Source organism: Diabrotica virgifera, chromosome 3 (assembly GCF_917563875.1).
Source record: "Diabrotica virgifera virgifera chromosome 3, PGI_DIABVI_V3a".
In the NCBI taxonomy this organism is placed as follows: domain Eukaryota; kingdom Metazoa; phylum Arthropoda; class Insecta; order Coleoptera; family Chrysomelidae; genus Diabrotica; species Diabrotica virgifera.
This window is the reverse complement of record NC_065445.1, coordinates 129,653,382-129,676,245: the sequence shown is the minus strand read 5'-3', so window position 1 is coordinate 129,676,245 and position 22,864 is coordinate 129,653,382. Positions and strand designations below refer to the sequence as shown.

The 22,864-nt window shown below is 34.0% G+C and overlaps 1 protein-coding gene across 2 annotated transcripts in view; it reads right to left on the bottom strand.

Annotated features, from left to right (window-relative positions):
• Positions 1-22,864, bottom strand: part of LOC114337315 (serine proteinase stubble) — a 578,368-nt gene that overhangs the window by 35,730 nt on the left and 519,774 nt on the right. For both annotated transcript variants that reach the window (XM_050645522.1, XM_050645521.1), the window contains exon 5: positions 3,575-3,800. In XM_050645522.1, coding sequence (XP_050501479.1) covers positions 3,575-3,800 — 226 coding nt within the window. The remainder of the gene's footprint in view (positions 1-3,574; positions 3,801-22,864) is intronic.

Sequence of the window (22,864 nt, the reverse complement as noted above, 5' to 3'; positions counted from 1 at the left end):
AGTTTCTTTGTTATTTGAACAACTTCGTCACAACTCGGATTTTCAATGTGCTGCTCCGCCGTAAAATATATTCTCTCGTTTTGATCATTTTCATTGTCTGCATTTAGGTTTTCCTCAAAGTATTCTTTCCATCTCATTATAATTTTTTGTTTCTCTGTTAGTAGTTCTCCGTCCTTGTCTTTGCATATTGTCAATTTTGGTCTAAAGACTGTGTGCTTTTTTTATCCTTTTATAGAATTTTCTCCTCTCGTATGTGTTGTTATGTTCTAGGATTTCTTGTACTTGTTTTTTCAAAGCCTATCTTTTTTTTCTTCTGCATATTCTAGTTGCTTGTATTATCTTTTCGTTATAAATTTCTCTGCTATTTCTTGTGTTTCTTTGAAGTTGACTAAGACTAGCTTGCCTTTATTCCTCTACTGCAGTTCTACACTCATCATACCATTCCGCATTTCTTTGCCTTTTTGCTTTTCCGACAGTTTCCTCTGCAGATTTCGTTATTATTGATTTTAATTGTCTCCATTCTTCCTCTGCAGATTCTTTCTCTCTGATTCCGTTGAGTTTTATTTGGAGAGTATTTTGATATTCTTGTGTCTTTGTTGGACTTTTGAATCCTTCAACATTCCATTTTTTAATTTGGCTACTTTTCCCTTTTGCCATTGTCGCGATTTTCTGCCGCAATTTTGCCCCCACAAGATAGTAATCTGAGTCAGAGTTCGCCCCGCGATACGTTCTGACATTAGTTATGTCTGTTGCCCATCTTTTTGAGATGAGGATGTGGTTAATTTAATTGGCTTTATTGGTTCCTGGTATTTTCCAACACAAAAGCGTATGTAGTAGTATTACAGCTGCGAATTTTAATTCGTACAAGACGTAAGCCTGAGATCAAATGACACATCAATCTTAAGAAAAAAAAATATGACACAAAGAATTGAGAAAAAAAACTAAGCAACAAACAGCGGAAAACCTGAAGAGAAAGATAGAATAAAACCAGAAATGATCAACACGATGAGCGACGATGCTATAGACTGATTCAGGATAATATACAGGGTGTCTCGAAAAGATTGGTCATAAATTATACCGCACATTCTGGGATCAAAAATAGTTCGATTGAACCTAACTTACTGTAGTCAAAAATGTGCTCATAAAAAAGTCACAGCCCTTTGAATTTACAAAATGAAAATCGATTTTTTTCAATATTTTGAAAACTATTAGAGATTTTTTATTGAAAACGAACATGTATCATTCTTATGTCAGAAAAATCTTAAAAACAAAATTATAGTGAAATTTGTCCACCCCATAAAAATTTTATGGGGGTTTTGTTCCATTAAACCCCACAAACTTTTGTGTACGTTCCAATTAACTCATTATTGTGGTACTGTTAGTTAAACAGAACGTTTTTAAAACTTTTTTATCTCCGAGTACTTTTTCTATAAGCCAGTTTTTATCGATATGCGGCCTCTTTTTTAATATATTTACATAAAATTTTTCTGTGGGTCTTGCTCCTTTAAACCCCCCAAAATGTTTGTGTACGTTCCAATTAAACTATTATTGTGGTACCATTAGTTAAACACAGTGTCTTTAAAACTTTTTTGTCTCTTAGTCTTTTTTTGATGTCACCTTTTATCGAAACGTGGCTTCTTTTTCAAAATATGTCTAAAAATGTAAATTATAAATAAATTTTCAGATTATTAACAGGTCTCTATTAGGGATGGTGGTTTTTGACGAAACGCCGGTTTTCGGTTATACCGGTTTTTTCTACCTACGTTTTAACCTGGCGGTTATCATCGGTCAAAAAACCGGTTATTCCATAAACCGGTGTTCGTTTTTTTTTATTCATAGCCTATACCCAATAGGATATATTTACATTGAGCTTTAGTTTGCGATACTCCATTCGAATCGATATCACTCTATATTAGTATAGAAATCAGTCATCAGTGTTGTGAAATCGGTTTCAGTCAGCTGAAAATTTCTTACCTACGCGCGGGGAGCCCAAAATTTTCCCATTTTTCTTTGAATTCATTATTTTTTCCACTTATCCGGTTTTTCACCGGTTATTACTTTAAAAAGAAAAAACCGGTTATAACTGGGACAAAAAAACAACCGGAAAAACCGATTATTGCCGAGGAAAAAAACCTGTTTTACTCTGGCTTATCGAAAAAGTACTAAGAGGCAAAAAAGTTTTAAAAATAATGTGTTTAACTAACGGTATTACAATATTAATTTAATTGGAATGTACACAAAAGTTTGGGCGGGTTTAGGGGGACAAAACCCCCATCAAATTTTTATGAGGTGCACAAATTTCACTTTATTTTTTAAAGATGTTGCTGCAATAAGAATACCACATGTCCATTTTCAATAAAAAATCTCTAAGAGTTTTCGATATATGAAAAAAAAATCAATTTTCATTTTGTAACTTCAAAGGGCTGTAACTTTTTTTGTGTGCACTATTGTATATAGGTAAGTGAGGTTCAGTCAACCTATTTTTGACCCCACAATCTATGATATAATTTATGACCAATCTTTTCGGGACACCCTGTATAATGAGTGAGTTATTGAAGCAAGATAAAATACCAACAGATTGAAAAAATCATCTTGATGAAAATAATTTTACCAATTTACAAAACAAACAGCAGACAATACCAGATGCAAATATTAGTAAACGAATGCATACAAGATATAGAGTTGAAGTTGAAGATGATAGGAAATTTAAGAAAGTCAAGATAAGTATTTTAACAATAACACGGCAAAGACAATAACATACTAAAAACAAAAACTAGAGGAAGTCATTACAGATGACGAAATCATCAGAGTTAGCTAATAAACAAAAAGAATCCAACAAATTCTACTATACGCTAAATAAAGCAATATCCGGAAAGAAGGAAATAGACAACATTAAATTACTAGTATATAGTATGATTAAGGTACCAATAGTGACATAAGCTAGGGACAGCTGGTGAGTACAAAAGAAACATGGAAGTACAATAAATACTATTGAAATCAAAGTATTGAAGAAAGTGACACACAACACCAGGAAGAACAGAATCAGAAATAATAAAAAGAAACAAACTCGAGCAAGAATTCATTATAAGTACTGGCTAAGTACTATGGGTGTACTGGCAGAGAAGTGTTAGTAGAAGAAGCAAAGAAATGGTGAAAGAGAAGTTGGAGAGAAGAGAAGGGTTATTGGAGGGGAAGATTTAAGGTAAGCAGATCGAAAACTGAATATATGTGGTGGAGAGGAATAGGAGGAATACCTTCGTAGAAGAGTAGGAATAAAAACTAGATATTAGGAGTTTATGGAAGAGGTAAAAGAAGAGGTAAGAAGTAAAGGAAAACCGAGAAGATGGAGGGATTTTGTGGCAGTAAACCTGTGAGAGAAGGGTTTAGGTGTACAAATTTTGGTTTTTTATTTTATTATTACGCTAGCTTACGTTTAATGTATTTATCATAACAGTTGCCGTTTAAAATAACATAAACCCCTACCAGCTTTAACATTATGCTCAAGCATTACTCTATACTAAGTACTCTACAATTGTACCGACTACTTAATTAAAAAATAATCTTAATTTCTTACCTGTTTGGTTTAGGTCTACTAGTACTAATATAATGACTAAGTGGTTTGGTTGGCTTATTATAGTTATTGCTATGACTATTTTGACTTTGACTAGGACTAGAACTTGAATGAGTATAAAGAATTTGTGGTTTGTTGGAGTGATGCTGTTGCTGAGGCGGAAGCAATGTATTCTGTGTTGAGTTGTGCGCACAACACGATCCAAACATGAACGTGTCTACACACATACCTAAAAGAATAAATATTTGTAGTCTATATTAGAAATTGTGTATAATATATACAGGGTGAGGTAGATAAAGGGCAAATTAGATATATCTCGAGGACTAAAAATAATAGCTGGGAGGTGGAGTCAAATTTGACGGAAGCATTTTAGCATGGCTGTTTTTTTATTTAGTTAGTTATTCCAAAGATTATTAACCATTTGGTGGCCGGCAGTGGATAAAACTTTCGGTGTCCGGTAGACAGGAAACGACTCAAGTCAAATATCGGTGATTCATTCAGCAAACGACTAGGGACTTGATTAATTTAGTAAATTATTCACTGACGATTAAAATTACTTGATAAAGCAAATCGGTGGTAATATTACAGTCTTATCTCTTTGTCAACGATATCGCGTTACATGTGATTTCATCACTTTTGTATTACAATATATTTGAGTGTTGATTAGTTTATGCAGAAGCGCTGTCCGCACCCGTCCAGCCGGTTAACACCCGTCCGCACATTCTAGTATCGGTGCCGTATCGAAAGGGTTAACAGATGATGTGTCAGCTGGTCTAAGGCCCGGCGCAAATTGAACCTAAACCAGACACAACCTGCGCCGGCGGGACGGGTGACTCATGCATTTATTTTTCTAGCGTGCCGCATATTGAACACAACCCAACTCAACCGTTGGCTATCGACGTGGCGAATAGAGACGGGCAAAATCAGTGCGCACATGTATCGGTTACTTTTGATACCGGTTCGCAGTGGTACTGAGTACAAATACTGATTACAAAATACTGATGTATCTGATCCGTGTACTGAATTGAGTAGGCAACTTAAGTATTTCCGTACTTGTAGATAGTAACGTTCTAAAAATATCTTACACGTCCCAGTATGACTTTCGAAAACATCTAATTTGATCATAAGCGGGTGCATAAAAAGATATCTTACACTGAGTAATTTATTTCTGCACATAATACCTACATATTTAAAATAATCTCTCCCCTACTGCTCGGTCATAACCATAACTCATATTCCTCAATTTACTGCTCGGATCACAATCATTTCCAATTACTGCAGGTTATAATCCCTCCGCTACTGATCGGTCATAAAAAACAACACTATCTGCATATATTTTTTTAATTTTTAAGCATAAAAAATGTAATACGTAATAAACAAAAATTTAGTCTGCCGACAAGTTGAATTTAAAGTAATACGATCTTTTTATCGATCACGGTTTTAAGTAACATGAATAATTTTTCACTTATAATGTGTTTAAGTTTAAGTAAATCACTAATAATGTGTTTTTGTAAAGGCATAACTTTGATTATTAATTTCGTATCGCCGCTTATTTAGTCTACCAAAAGTTATCAGAATTTTATGACAAAGACAACGCAGTTTTCACTCGGGGTGTTGACTATGCTAATATTTTTATTTATCATAATAAATTGTACTTAGGTACCATCCGTATTCATTTCAAATAAGTCCATCTCGCAAACAAAAACAAATAAAAATAAACATCTGGCGGTGAGTCCCGCGTCCCACAGCCCAAGAAAACTTTACGCCGATGACAAACGTTCCCAAGCGAGACCTGCGAACGAATGCACTGATAGTAAGATGCGCAAAACTGTCTACAAGCCGCAGTTAGCCGGTGTGCAGGTTGTGTCTCGCTTATGTTCAATTTGCGCCGGGCCTAAACCCGGGGATTTTATTCAAGAAAAGATAAAATATTATTATGGAAGTAGATGGAAAAACCCTAAAACTTCTAGGTCAAATATTTATCTCCGTGATTTACATTCATAACGGCATAGAATACCTGGCTCCTGGCTTTCACCCAGGTGAGTCGGGTTCGCTTCTCGGCGTCGGATTTTTTTTGTTTTTACAATAATTGAAATAAATAGCTGACATAAATTAAAATAATTATTGAATTGTAAACTTTGATATATACAATTTTCAGCTATGCCAAAATGATACGGGTTTTCCTTATTTTTCTGTCATGTTCACTTGGCCAGCTAACATTTTTTGCCACGTACATGATACAACTGCAACTTTTTTCTTATATTCTAAAATTAATAAATCAATGATTTATACTTTTTAATCTTTGCCAAACTAGTCCAAGAATATTTTTTTATTATTTACTAGCTGACCCGGCTGTATTAAATAGTGTGATGTTATGCCTTCTGGTCCCAATTAATTAAAACTCAGGTTTTCCGATAACATTATATTTAATTCGAAGTCGATGATTCACTACATAAGTTGTTTACAATATTAACTTGACCTATCCTATACGTGAATACCTTCCAACTACATCAATACTTATAATCTTCTTTCTCGACCGAGTTAATGTTTATATACAAATTTAAATAATAACAAAACATGACAATTCAATGTTACTTGCGGTTATTGAATCCAAGAACAGATACTACATGGATTAATGACTTTGAATGAGTTTTAAACATCTTTTGTACAGGGTGATATTATAATACCATACCTCCCCGTTTTGTTAAAATTATATATTTTTAAAATGTGATGCTCCTCTTTCCCTTTTACGAAAATGTTTATGGTTACCTAATACTATTTTCAAAAATTAAATTTCCTAACTACCCTAACTAACTGTAACATGGTACGTTTCAGAGTTTTTTTTTAATCCTAAAAATTGTTTATTATTATCACTAATTCACTTTCTGTTCCATCTTGATTTTTAGTCTTTTCTCCATTCACAAAACAGTGTCCACATAAAAACAGTGACTAAACCTATCGGGATTTTTAATATAGTCTTTTAGTGCCTATATGCATCTCCTATAAGCAGGGGAATAATCTAATCTACCTAACTAAAAATCTCGTATCTAACTAAAAGTCCTAAGCTAAGCTAATATTACTCGAATAAGTAAAAAAATGTATCCTTTACTCTATTAATTATTCGTATTTCAGTTTTCTTTTGATTTATTTACTAACTTTACTTACTAACTTTAAAATAATGTACCACCTATAATAAAAATGTAATCTCTCTAAAAATTGCTAATATTTCTCTAAACTTCTAATAACTCTTTTGTAGCTATAATAAAGATTTAATCTCTCTAAGAACTTCACTTTTTGTGTCCCTTTGCTTACTATCTACTAACACTATTGTAAGATATTTTCTATCCTTAATTCAAACACTTCCATTTTCCGCGAAAATTTAACCTGAATCCATTATATACATTTAAAAATAAGTTATTTATAATTTACATTACTTTAGAGAAAAAAAATTTACAACTTTAATTCTTAGACATAATTCAATGATTAGCTACTTATTTGATATTATTCTTAATTCTGCTTTATTTTGACATTTCTGACAAATTTTATGTTCCTTCTTCCATTTTTCCCACATATTTTAATAAAATTATTTTTTTCTCTCTCTCTTCTTCTTGTCTGGTACTATATTTCTTCATTTTTCTCCACATAATAACACTTCTACAGTGTACATAATTCATCTTCATATACATATTTCATATAACAATCATATATCATTTATCTCATGTATCATTTCATATAACATCATAATCATCACTTCATATACTAGCTCCGATACCTTCGTTTTACCTTAATAAAAGAGGTTTCACTCGGATGCCTTAGTTCTCCGCCAATATTAACCCGAATTTTCGCCCTGATCTGTACGCACCATTTAGGTGGTATAGTTAACTCAAAACACGAAATAGGTATTTTATGCGGTTCAAATTCTTCTAAAAATATCACAACCTCAATCCCTTGCTTTGAGGCCGTTGTTTATTCACGAATAATCATGAATAAAATAGGTACCCTTCAAAACACAGAGTGGGTCTCTAATAAGCTTTCAAGCTTCTATAAATCACTTAGTACCTTCCTAATTTGACAAGAGCAGTGGGTTTCTTATTGTCCCTAGTTGCCTCATAATATTTAGCTTATAATATTGATAGTTCTTCTTCTTATCTATATAGTTCTTCTCCAAATTCCTTATCTCGACGCATCAGGTCGGTTCGTTAAAAATATATATCTTGCTTATAGCAATGTTTATCGTATGTCATCACTAATCATTATTTATTAAAAAAATATCATTTATCACTCAAAAAATATTAATTCAGGTTCATATCATAGAAAATTTAACACAAAATCGATTAAAATGTATCTATAGAATCAATAAATATCAATAATAAAAACAACTGGCTAATAAAAATTCAATAATAGTATACATATTCATCAATAAAAAAAAATAGCATATGCAAAAGTTAGATAAAAATATTCAAAATAAGTTTATATCTCAAACTTCGATAGAAATTTTTGGAAAAAATTCGATATTCCATAAAATATTCAAAAATAACCGGACTAAAAATCGAAATCGGATAGAGATTTTTCAAATAAATTCAATAAAAATTCAAAATTCAATAAAAATTCAATAATAACATATATAATAAACTTTGATAAAAATATTCAATTCAAAAAATCACTTCATGTTTCAAAATTCATAGATAAAAAAAAATCGATACTTCATAAATTATTCAAAAATCAGCAAAGATAAATATTCAATGTTCAATAATAATATAAAACGAGGGAAGCATTTTTAATAAAGATAGACATTCTTACTTACATTTTATTTCCACTTTGTCTTTACACTGTCGCTCACTGGGTTTCCTGTCCATCTTCGCCGTCTCCGTTTCCAATTTGTTGCCGCCATCTCTGCTCCTTTCAGAAGACCTCCTCTAATCTGCAGGATCAGCCATGTATTAAATAGTGTGATGTTATGCCTTCTGGTCCCAATTAATTAAAACTCAGGTTTTCCGATAACATTATATTTAATTCGAAGTCGATGATTCACTACATAAGTTGTTTACAATATTAACTTGACCTATCCTATACGTGAATACCTTCCAACTACATCAATACTTATAATCTTCTTTCTCGACCGAGTTAATGTTTATATACAAATTTAAATAATAACAAAACATGACAATTCAATGTTACTTGCGGTTATTGAATCCAAGAACAGATACTACATGGATTAATGACTTTGAATGAGTTTTAAACATATTTTGTACAGGGTGATATTATAATACCATACGGCAAACTTCGTACCGCCTTAGAATTAAATAATGTTGAAAAGTTAAATACCTAAAAATTACCAGAAAGCCAAAAAATACTCAAAATATTGCGTTTGATTTTTTCTAATAAACAATATTTTTTGTGGTGTCTGCGTAAATAGTGATTACTTAGATTGGTCGTATTTACTCAGAAACTTTCCCGGGTTCATGTACAACAACTTGGCTGGAGGTCCCTGGAGGTAATCATATGATCAAATGCATAGTTTGCGATTCTATATAAAGGACATACAGACAAACATTTATTTTTATACATTAAAGAGAACAGAGAAATAATTTAGATTGCTATTAAAAAATGGGGGTTGGTGACAGAAAAGTGAAAATTTAGGGTTGTATATATCTTTTGGTTCTGCATCATAAAAAATTAAGTAAAAACTGTTTGTCCAAAAAAAAATAGAAAAGAATGTCTGGGGAGGGGAGCAACCCCCATTTCACTTAGATTGGTCCTTTGGATTGGACTTTCATGGCGGCGGTGAACTCATACGACTTAAATTTCTACCCGGCGAGTGACTTTTACAAGTTTGGAACCAAAAAAGTCGTACAGGGCCAAATCTGGTGGATGCGATAGTAGTTGATAGCCCAAATCGACCAGTTTGTCCATGTGGCGGCGGAGGTGTGAGTCGGTGCATTGTCATGGTGGTATGATAGCACTTTTTTCTTCCCACATTGGGTCTGATATTTTTCTACAATTTGGCGTCGAATTGACCAAATATGCGACACAGTAAAGACCTTTGACCGTTTTGTCCTTTTTCAGGAAGCTGATATAGATCACAATTTGTGAACCTCATCTTTCATCTACATTGATATAAGTTATTGTACTTGTTATCAAATTAACTCATAGAATATGTAATTCTGATTATTAATAAATGCTTACAAAAAAAATCTTTCATCTATCATCTTTCCAGCCAATAGAACAGTCTTCGCTTTCTTCAGAGCACATTCGCTGGGTGACATCCACTGTATCGACTGTTCTTTGGTTTCTGTGAGTAACGGTGGATCCAAGTTTCGTCGACAATTATGAAGCAATCTAGAAAATCGTTTAAATTCTAGAAACTCGTTTAGATTACGCTTAAACAGTCTCAGAAATTGCTCTGAAATGATCTCATGGTGGCGCTTATTGGCATGAGTGCGAAAACTCAGCACCTATTGCGCCGACAGCTTTCTTATTCCAAAAATTTCATGCAGGATATGAGCTACGCGATCTATTTAGACTGTCTCAGCTATCTCATGAACCTTCAGTCGATGGTCTGACAATAGGAGATCATGTAATTATTTTTCACGTTATCCTCCATGATACCCAATTTTTGTCGGTCGCAATCGAAGAAGAAGAGTTACCGTACACAGAATTCAAGCGCTAATTGATTTCACTAAGCGATTTCCCTTCCAAAAACAAGAATCAAATCACCGGCCGATATTGCTCTTTTTTCATTTTTCTAAAATTCCCAGACACGGTCGCTTCCACACGAGGTCATAGTCTAAGAGCTAGTGAACTCTCCGACTAACGGTCATCCTGTAAGGCTAGAAATTTGTATAGTGATAATTCATAGCACACCAAGGCTAAAAACCATGACCTGGCAGGCATCAGCCCTGCACGTGTATCTACCAGGTGAATCGAAAAGTGCATAGTTTAGGGGAAAAATAAACTTTCTCCTGTAAGGTTTAAATTTAAGTATGTGTTTGAGTAAGTCATTTAGAGGAATTGTGTACAATGTCAGGCGATTCTGAACAGCATAAGACCTTGCCAGGCGAGGGGAAAGATTAGGGGTGTTTCCTAAAATATTTTTTTGCATTTAACAAAGTTTTTTTAGGTTTTTTGAATCATTCCAAACAGAAAATATCTTTAGTGACTTTCCTCTTAGGTTAATAGTTTTTGACATATACGCGATTAAAAATTTTAAAAATTGCGCAATCGGCCATTTTTAACCCTGAATCGGACATTTAACTGAAAATTTCAATGTTGCCAAGGTAGGTATATATTCTTTAAACATCGATTGATGAAATCCCAAACAGTTTTTTGCAATACAATATCGAAAACCCCTTTGTTTTTTAATTGCTAATCAAGCGGGCGCAACACTGTAGTATAAGTAAGAACGTTTGAATTTTCATAAATTCATTATCTCGAGAATGGGCAAATTTGAAGAGAAATCCTCAGACAGGTCGGTTTTATTATTAAATTAGGACTTTTTGGCATATATAATACTAGTGACGTCATCCATCTGGGCATGATGACGTAATAGATGATATTTTTAAATGAGAGTAGGGGTTGTGTGATAGCCCATTTGAAAGGTTATTTAATTCTCTATTCAGTAATATAAACATTGACATAATTATTTATACAGGGTGTACAAAAAAAATGTTTGTAATAAATTAATTTACACAAAAAGAAGAATTTTTTTGCACACCCTGTATAAATAATTATGTTAACGTTTATATTACTGAATAGAGAGTTAAATATCCTTTCAAATTAGCTACCACACGACCTCTACTCTCATTTAAGAAAATCATCGATTACGTCATCACGCCCAGATGGATAACGTCACTAGTATTATATATATGCCAAAAAGTCCTAATTTAAAAATAAAATTCGACGTGTCTAAGGATTTCTCTTCAAATTTGCCCATTCTCGAGATAATGAATTTATGCAAACTCAAACGTCCTCTCTTATAATACTACCGTGTCGCGCCCGCTTAATTAGCAATTAAAAAACAAAATGGTTTTCGATATTGTAATGCAAAAAAAAAATCGGGATTGCATCAATCGATGTTTAAAGAATATCTACCTACCTTGGCAATATTCAATGTTTCAGTCAGATGTCCGATTCAGGGTTAAAAATGGCCCATTTCGCAATTTTTAAAATTTTTAATCGCGTATATGTGAAAAACTATTAACCTAAGAGAAAAGTCACTAAAAACCTTGTCTGTTTGGAATGATTCAAAAAACCTAAATAAAACTTTGTTCGATGCAAAAAAAGGAATTTTAGGAAAACCCCTAATCTTTCCCCTAGCCTGTCAAGGTCTTATGCTGTTTAGAATCGCCTGTCATTGTACATATTTCTTCTAAATGATTTACTCCAACACATACTTAAATTATTTAGACCTTACAGGAGAAAGTTTATTTTACCCCCTAAACTATGCACTTTTCGATTCACCTGGTAGATACACGTGCAGGGCTGATGCCTGTCAGGTCATGGTTTTTAGCCTTGGTGTGCTATGAATTATCACTATACAAATTTCTATCCTTACAGGAAGACCGTTAGTCGGAAGGTTCACTAGCTCTTAGACTATCAAAACAAAACTACGATTCTGATATAGCCGAATATATTATATTTCTAACCTTGATAGGTAAAAAACCTAAAAAAATTTATTTAATTAAATATATTTTCCAAATTTTTTCTACAGAAAAACATTATCGGCATTTCTTATATTAGGTATGTACATGAAAAACTTGGCAGAAATTATTTTACTACCTAAAGTAATAATTATTGGTGCTTACACGATAGTAAATAAAACAGAGATTTTATGGTGTTTTGTAAACACCATTGAAGTGTAAACAGCTTGTTTAAAAAAATATTGCGAATTGTGTTTTATAGACCAGGGCATTTAGCACAAAATAAATCGATTTTTAAACACAGCACCTAAAAACTTACAGCTTTTTGCATTATGTTCAGGATGGTGTCAAGAAAAAAAGTCTACCATAGAAAAATGGGTGGAAATGCATACTTCCATTTTAAAATGCATATAATGGATTAAAAGTGCATACATCTGTTAAAAGAGGTGTATTAAGTGCCAAATTTTGTGTCTCGGAGGTTTTTGGGGTCGCTTAAGAAGAACACACCATCAGAACTGACCACCGGATCACTTGATCACCAGTTTCTAAGGCACCTAGACACGTCATCTGGAGTTTTGAGAGTTTTGGCACTAAATTGATGCAAACAGATTACTCGGCGGATTTTGGGGTTTCAGAACAAGAAAACGTCATGAGTACTGACCTCCAATGTACCTGGTGCCCAAAAGCCCCCCAAACTCCAAAAGATAACATGCGTTAGCTGTGGCCTTGGCAGCAGCTGATTCGGTGGTCAGTTATGATGGCATATTTGTTTTCAGCGACCGCAAAAATCTTCTAGTAATCTGTTTGCATGCATTCAGTGCCAAAAACCTTCGAAACTCCAGAAGATGACGTCATTAGCAGTGATCGTGGGCACCAGGTACTCCGGGAGTCGGTTTTGATGGCGCATTCGTGAACAGCAACCTAAAAAACTCCCTCTGTAATCTGTCTGCATAAATTTAGTGCCAATAACCCTCGAACCTTCAGATGACGTGCCTTAGCAGTGACCCTGGGCATAGGTGCTCCAGGGGTCAGTTGTAAGTTGTAAGTTTCTAGGAGCTGTATTTAAAAATATATTTATTCCGGTGTTCTTATTGAGAAATGACCTGGTCTATTATTACAAAAAGCAAATTTTCCTGTTAACGTTGCATTTTATAGGATATCATAAAACGTTTGGTTTAAAAATAAAAAGTACTTTAAACAATAAAATTATAAATAACAGCTTTTAAACACGTCATAAATATTTGTAATTATGTATTTATATACTCCATTATTTTTATGTAAGATCCAGAAGAATGAAATGAATGTAATAAAAACCAAGTTAACGAAATCTCCAACAAGCAATGTTTATAGAGATAACTTAATCAAGAAAAATAAATGAACGAGAGATGACACATTGAAATTAATGGAACAACTTCGACTTCTCAAATTAAATAAAACAGAATATAGACATCTACAGAGAAGAAATAAAAAGGAGATCAAATTATTCAAAGAAAAATGGATTTGAAAAACATGCGACGAAATGGAGGATGTGATATCTACGCACGAGTTATTTATTCCACAAAAAAAATCTAAAAGAAACAGCAACATATTTAAAAAATAAGTTCTCTCTGTACTATAGTTTATTTTTTAACCAGGAGGAGTAAACTAAAAAGACAGATTCACAACCAAGAAAGTCACTAGACTAATAACCAAATATATCTTCTTTTTGGTTGATCTAGTCGGCCCTCAACGGTAATCCATAAATATTATATTAAATTAATACGTCGTTAAAGAGTTCCAAAAACAACTGCTTTTTATATAAAAGCAGACTAACAATATAAAAATTAAAGGAATAACACAGAAAACACAAAAATCGCCGATATGCGCCGATATAACTTAATTAACCTATGAAATGTCACTAGTGTCAAAATTTGACAAATGTCATTAGCATTATTGTGAAAATTTTATAACAGTGGAGTAAACTTGCCTGCGGTTGGACCAATTACAAACAAGCAATACAGCGCGGTAAATTTGAATCACTTCTCTTGGTTAAAAAGCAAACCATAGTTGAGAATAACAAAAAAATATTGTAAATGAGAACGAAATAAGAAAATAATGACAGCTGTATATATTATCACAGTTGTTTGAAGATGACAGAAATAATATCACCGAATTCTACCATTGTATGCTAAATGTTGTGGGAACCAGGGAGACCCTTTTTGCGCTAAACCCTATTACTATTAAATCCTATTTTAAAAAGGCCGTAACCAAACAAAATATATATTTGCATGTTTCTTGGACTTTGAAAAGGCATTCGATAAAGTACAGCATGTAAAATTTATGCAGAGACTAAAAAATATAGGAATAGATGACAGAGATATTCATCTCATTAAAAATTTGTATTGGAATCAAACTGTTATCGTAAAAATTTGAGATAACTGCACCGATGAAATCTCTATACAGCGAGGAGTCAGACAAGGTTGCATTTTGTCGCCAAAATTGTTCAATGTTTACATTTATTTATTAAGCGCAGTAGGCCTTGTAGGCCTAGGGCTAAAATGTTTACATTTCTGATTACATAAATAATAAATAACTTAATATGACTTACTTAAATAACAAATTACTTAATACTTATAAATTTTATTTAATTACACTTCAGTCTTTTTATACAGCCGTTCACCACCTCCCTCCATCTCCTTCTGTCCAATGTAGTTCTTTCCATCTCTCAATGTTGCTTTTCTTCAAGTCTTCGTACACATTGTCCTTCCATCCATCTTTTCCTTGGCCTGCCTTTCCATCTCTTTTGTATTGGTCTTCGTGAGAGTACCATTTTTGGCATTCGTGTACTTTCCATTCTCTCGATGTGCCCCAAAGCACAAATTCTCTGTGCTTTGATCGTCGTCGTGATCGTTGGCTCTTGATATAGTTCTTCCAATTCTTTATTGGTTCTTCCTTTCCACTGACCTTCTACTTTCACACCTTCATATATTGCTCTTTGCAATTTTCCCTTCCATCTTTCTAAAAGGTCTGTTTCTGACTTTTTGAGCAACTATGCTTCGCATTCGTATGTTACTGTAGGTCTGATAACAGTCTTATAAATTCTTATTTTTATTTTTCTGGATACGTATTTGGATTTTAATAATGTGCGTAATGCTCCATATTTTTTATTTCCTTTAGCTATTCTTGCCTTTAGCTCCCCTTCTTCATGACCATTTTCATCTATTTTGGCTCCCAGGAAAATAATTTCTTTGGCTCTTCTGAACGAGTATGTTTTTTCGTCATCTCTTTGTACTATGATGTGATTCTCTTTTTCTTTTTGGATCTCTCCCATTATCATATACTTTGTCTTTTCTTCATTTATTTTAAGTCCGAATTTTTTGGCTTCTGTTATTATGTTTTTCATTAAGTTTTGTAGTTCTTTTTTGCTTGTTGTCAATAGAGTCAGATCATCTGCAAATGCTATGCATTGGTGGCCGTTTTTAAATATCGTTTATTGCATGTTTATTCTGCTTTTCCTGATTATTCCTTCCAATGTTAGATTGAATGCAGTTGTTGATAGTGGGTCTCCTTGTCGTAATCTTTCCTTGGTTTCAAACTTTTTGGATGTATACCCTTTCCATGCTATCTCGTTTGTTGTGCTTTCCAACGTCATCTTTACCATCCTGAAAATTTTACTTGGTATCCCCAATTCTTTTATCAGTTCGTACATCTGCTGTCTGGTTACTGTGTCGTAGGCCTACTAAAAGTCGATGAACAAAGCATATAGTACTCCTTTATGTTTCTAACAGGTGGTCTGTATTTCTTTTAAGGCAAATATTTGGTCCGTCGGTGATCTGTTGTTTCTAAAACCTGCCTGGTATTCTCCCAATATTTTTTCCGAATACTGATTTAGCTTTTTCTTATACTTTGTGCCAAGATTTTGTAAACTATTTCTGGTAGTGTGATGCCTCTGTAGTTTTTGCATAGCATTCTATCACCTTTTTTATGTATAGGGCATATTCTTGCTATGGTCCACTCTCTTGGCATTTTTTCTACTTCCCATATTCTTTTTATCAGATCATATACATATCTCTTTTTGTAGTTTTTTCTTCTCCTGATTTTATCATTTCGGCCGATATTTCTGTTAATTTTGGGCATTTTTTATTTTTCAGGTTATTTATTTCGTTCTCTATTTCTTGTTCAGTGGGTATTTGTATTGCTATCTGATCATCTTCAATTTCATGGTTGGTTTTCTTTTGTACTTCGCTCTTATTTAGCAGTTCTGTGAAATAGTTTTGCCCGTTTCCCATTATTTTTTCCGGCTCATTTAGCCAGCATCCCTTTATCATCTCTCATGTATTGGTTTTTTGCTTCCTGGTAGAATGATCTTATTTTTTTTAATTTCTTCTTCTATTTATTTCAGTTTGATCTCGTTGTATTTTCTCTTTATGCTTCTACATTTTCTTTTCATGATTTTTCTCAATTCTCTGTATTCTTCTCTATTACTATCTTTATCATTTGTGATATTTTTGAGTCTTACCTTTCTTATTGCTTCTGCCACTTCTTGACATTCTTCATCATACCAATCTTTTGTTTTGTGTTTTCTCTTGGTTTTCGCTAGGATTACTTTACTTGTGTTCAAGATTGCTTCTTTTATGTTTTTCCATTGTTTGTCTGGGATTGACATTTCTTGTTTCCTGATTAGTCTGTTGGTTATTTTTTGTTCATACTTCTTCTCTGTATTATTATCTTTTAATAGTTCTATGTTAAATTGTTTTAATATTTCTTGTTTTGTTTTATTGTTTTTCTTTATACTATGCTCGATTTTGTATTTTGCTGTCACCAAGTAGTGGTCCGAGTTACAGTCCACTCCTCTCATGCTTTTTACATTTATTTCATTGTTTGCATGTTTCTTCTCTGTTAAAATATGGTCTATCTGATTTACTGTCTTTTTATCAGAGAAAATCCTCGTTCATTTATACATAATATATATCTTTTCGGCGTAATTGTGTGCTTCTTATCACCATTTGCCTTTCTGTTGCTAAGCCTATTATTCTTTCGCCATTATCGTTCGACACCTCATGCTTACTATATTTCCCTATTAAGTGCTTGTATATATTCTCTCTTCCGAATTTGGCATTGCAGTCTCCCATTATTATTTTGATGTCTTCTTCTTCTTAAAGTTCCCTCTCCTATCGAAAGTTGGATATCATAATGGCTATGGTCACTTTGTTGGCTGCTGCTCTGAATAGTTTTAATGAACTACAGTTAAACCATTCTCTAAGGTTCCTCAGCCAGGAGATGCGTCTTCTTCCTATGCCTCTTCTTCCTTGGATCCTTCCTTGCATAATAATTCTCAGCAACTCATTTTTCTCCTCTGGTAATGTGACCCAAATATTCCAGTTTTCTAGTTTTTATACTTTTCATAATTTCTAACTCCTTATTTAAACGTCGTAGCACTTCAACATTGGTGATCCTTTGAACCCACTGAATTTTCAATATTCTTCTGTAACACCACATTTCGAACGCTTCTATTCTTCTTATGTGTTGTCTCTTCAATGTCCAAGCTTACATTCCGTATAGCAATATAGAAAATATGTAGCATCTTAGAGCCCTCAATCTGAGAGGCAACTGAAGGTCTTTGTTTGTAAGCAGTGTCTTCATTTTTATAAATGCTTGCCTTGCAGTTTCAATTCGGACTTTAATTTCTTTGCTTTGGTCATTTTTGTCATCAACCCAGGTTGTCATTTTGATGTCAAACCCTGGTAATTTATCATATTCCCTTTCCAATTCCTCGTAGAAGTCATCTTCTTCTTCTTCTGTGGCGTCTTCAATCGGTGCGTGTATATTTATTATACTTATGTTTCGTTTGTTCCCTTTTAATCTTATTGTGCATAATCTATCTAATATTGGTTGAAATTCCATTACTCTTTCCCTCCATTTTCGCTGTATTATTAAACCTGTTTCTAACCGTCTGGTTTCTCCTCCACTTTTGAAAAACACCATGTCTTCTATTTCTACTATTTCTGTCTCTAATTGTTTTCTCTCTTGTAAAGCTATTATTTCTACATTATATATTTTAATTTATCTAATTAAATCTTTGAGTTGTCCTGTTTCGTATGTGCCTCTTACATTCCATGAAACCAAGTTGACTTTAGTTTTGTTTTTGTTGTTATTTTTACTTATTGTCTTGTCCATTGCCTGCGTCGTTTCCGTTTCATTTATCTCTGTTGCAAACTGTATCTTGCCCTTTTTCGTCTCTTCTTTTTATTTCTGTCTTAATTTGTTTTATTTCCATAGTTCGTAATCCTCTTCTTTGCATTGTTCGTCGTCATTTGTTTCCTTTCACTGCTGTTGCTCAGTTCTTTGATTTGGTGTCTACCACCAACGTTTGGTTCATGCCATCCCAGCGCCATGTTTCATGATCGGCATATATTTTCTTATACCCTACTTTCAATTCTTTGTTCTTGCGCTTTTTATCTGACATGTTTCTGGACAATTCTGTCGTTCTTTGATAGGTCAATGATGATATAAACTGGACCTTCTTCTCGATTTCTCAATTTGCTTTTGTTTCGCATGATTTTTTTTATCTTTTTCCTTCTCAAGCTCAACCAAACAAACTTTTTCTCCAACTTCAAAGCTTTCTCTATTTATTCATCTATTTTTAATTCTGTCTGAATAAAATTTTTCATTGCATGCTTTAGAATATCTGGGACATTTATATCTATTTTCAAACCCTGTATAATTATATTTTTTTGCTTTTTTTGATCTTCCAAACTTTCAAGCCGTTCTTCTATTTGATACTCTGCCTGTTTTAGTTTTGTGTTTTCTTCTCTTAATGTTATATTCTCCTGTCTTAGCTCTCTTATTTCTTCTCCATATTCTTTCTGCTCTCTTCGAATCTCGCTGAGTTCTCTTGATTGTTCTTCAATCTTTAAACTTACTCCTGCCATTATTTCCATAATTTTTGTACATTTTCCTCCATTGTTTCCTTTCTATAGGAGGGAGATCTGCTTATTTTTCGACTTTTGTTAAAAGCCCGTTGCAATTCTTTCTCTTCTTGTCGTTTTCGTCTGTCGTAGTACCGTCACTTTCTATTCGAAATAGATCTTCATATTTTTTAACTTCCCTGCTCATTTCAAATAGTCGGTTTCAACGCGATAAAGACCTCGTTTGGATCGACTCCTCAGAAAATTGACCCTTCTCAGTGTAACGTCATACTTTTTTTTTTGTTAAAATTCTATTGAGCAGTACATACTATTTCGCTCGTTCCTAGCTACAGAACTTTTCTGTCGACTTGGCAACACCGCTTTCTAATCGAACAAGGTTCCACTTCAAAATAGCGTAATATCGATGACGTTTTATTTGCTTATGTGTTACTCTTACCTTTTATTTTTGCCAATTTGGAGCACACTTTTAATATTTTGTTTTATTATTTTTTGTTCTGCGCAAAGATTACTCACTTAACTTCACACTTCATGCGTTAGATATAATTGATTTACTCTGCATTTCGCGAAAAACGGGTTTATTGCAGAAGCAAAATACAATTAATATTCACACACTTAGCGCTACGTTGCCAATCCTCAATGTTTACTCAGACCAGTTATTTAAAAAGGCACTCGAGAGACAGCCCTATGGAATAAAAAATAACGGGGAACTACTTAATGTGATTAGATACGCAGACGATCCAGTAATTCTGTCAGATAATATTGAAGGTCTCCAAATTTTGCTTGATCGTATTCACGAGGAAGGAAAGTAAATTAAAATTAAAATAAACTCAAACAAAACCAAATTTTTAGTTTTTAGTCGTGACTCACATACAGATGCAGAGCTTCAAAAAAATGGAGTCCAAGTTGAGAAAGTTCACAAAATGCCATATTTAGGAAATGTGATAACGGACCAGCTAGATCCAGACAGAAATAAAACGTAGAAGAGCAATGATTAAAACAACTTTTATGTAAATGACGTCTTCTTTGCAATAATGATCCCAATTTAGAACTAAGACAAAGAATGGTTAAGTGCTATGTTTGGTCTGTACTTTTGTATGATGCAGAAGTGTGGACACTAAAAGTATTGATTACGAACAGAATTAAAGCATTGGAAATGTGGATTTACAGACGGGTGCTGAAGATACCTTGGACAGCAAAAAAACTAATGAAAAAGTAAGTAAGGAGGGTCAACAAAGATAAAGAACTGCTATAGACTGTTAAATGTGTTAAACACCGGAAAATGTTTTATCTGGGACATACAGTGAGAGGAAATGGATATAGAATACTACAACTGATCCTTAAAAGCAAAATAGAGGGCAGTAGAATTGTAGGAAGAAAACAAGTTCCTTGGTTGAAAATATTCGTGAATCAACTCAGATATCAAATGCAGGACAATTTCCATATTGCGGAAGATCGAGAAGCCTTCGCAATGGTGATCGCCAACGTCAAATAATTCTGATATGACACGTGAAGAAGAAGCCAAATTGTAGTGATTTGACATCGAAAAATCTATTTAGGTTCAAATGATAATAATAGTCTACTATTGCAGCGCTCTACTGCGGGTAGCGGGTAGGAACTCTTTAAATTCTTGAAGACAGTCCTATCAGGGAAAATGAATCAATCCCTGCCCACCGCAGATTCCGGAGTTTCCTGACCCGGGAAACTAGCACCTGTTTAGGGTCCCTTATCCAGGGTTACGGATGAAGTCCACAACGGCAGACAAGGCGGAGAAGCAGAGCTTCGGTACGGGGCGGACGGCGGAAGTGACAACACTCGATTTTAGGGTTAATATAAAATCAAATTCCTGGAGACGGAAGCAGCGTTTTCAGTACCAAGTTGTGGCGTACAGGAATAGATCCTGGACCGGCTCATCATTGGATACTAGGAGGCATGACTGAAACAGTTTTAATGGCTCCTACACTGCGATGAGGAAGGCAACGGGAAACCACCTCATTAAAATCCCTAGTAAAATCATCATGACTACAAGTAATGAAAGATTAAAGATTACTGATCATGGAACACGGAAACCAAGATCCGGCAGGAGCGGCATGACAACATACTGCAGGGTCCCTCCGGTCGTCAGCCTGCGAAATCCCTGCATAAAAATTGCTACATGGAATGCGAGAAATCTATATTCTCCAGGTAAAATCGATAATGTTGTATCCGAAATGAAACGACTGAAAATAGATATTCTCGGCATAAGCGATGTTAGGTGGCCAGGAGAAGGTAAATGTACAACAACAAATGGCACGATGTACTATGTAGGAAACAACAATCCAGCTCATCTTTATGGAGTCGGTACTGTTCTGGACAGTCGCATAAACGATTCGATGATAAATTTTGTTCCTTATTCAGACAGAGTAATGCTGATACAATTAATAGCAAAACAGAAGAACATTAATATTATTTAGGTATATGCCCCTACAGCAGATAAGGATGACAATGTAATTGAGGACTTTTATACACAATTACAAGCGGTCCTCAAAAGTATACAGAAAAAGGAACCATAATAATAATGGGCGATTTCAACGCCAAGGTGGGTCAGGTTAGAGTGGAAGATTGTGTTGGAGACTATGGGTTAGGAGACCGTAATGAATGTGGTGACAGAATGGTTCAATTTTGTCAAAATGAAAAATTTGTAATTACAAACACAATGTTTAAACTCCCGAAGCGTAGACTTTACACATGGAAATCCCCTGCTGATAACTAAAAAAGAAAAAAAAGACTCGGATAAATTTCAATAGACTAAAAGGTACAAGAACAAGAGAAGACATAAAAGAAAAAATTAATAAAAACTTGAAAGAAATTACATAATAGCGTGAACTCCGAAGAAGTTGAAAATAATTGGAAACAGATAAATGCAGATTGTTACCGTAGAATGCTCCGTGTATCTTGGGTGGACCACGTGACTAATACCGAAATTTTACGTCGGATCGGAAAAGGATGTGAAGTTGTACTTACTGTTAAAAGAAGAAAGCTTGAATACTTTGGCCATATTATGAGAGGTGACAAATACTCGCTGCTGAGACTGATCATCCAGGGTAAAATCAGGGGTAAGAGAAGTATCGTTAGGCGCAGAATACCTTGGTTAAGAAATCTGAGAGAATGGTTCGGCTGCAGTTCGATCGACCTATTTAGGGCGGCCGCCAGTTAAACAAGAATAGCTGTGTTGATTTCCATCCTCCGATAGGAGACGGACTTTAAGAAGAAGAAAGGCAGCACTAACAACAGCTGTTAAAGAGACGTTGACTCCTAAACGAACTGAGAGAACTAAAAGAAAGGCATGGATGACAGAAGAAATTCTTAATTTAATGGATGAAAGACGTGCCTATAAGAACAAAAACAAACAACAATATGATGCAATAAATCGAACCATAAAGAGAATGATTATAGAGGAAAAAGAAAAATGGCTGTCAGAACAATGCAAGGATATTGAGGAATGTGAGAGAAGGTACGATAGTTTCGGCATGCATAAGAAACTCAGAGAAATGACTGGTACAAAGAAGAAGCCTCATAGTGGAATGGTGAATGATTCAGAAGGCAATATTATAATAGATTTCAAACAAAAACTCACAAGATGGAAAGAATACGTAAAAGAACTTTTTGACGACGAAAGAGAATTAATAACAGTGAAACGAGAAGAAATGAAGGGTTTAAGGATACTTAAACAAGAACTGGAATATGCTTTAAAAAACACCAAGGATGGT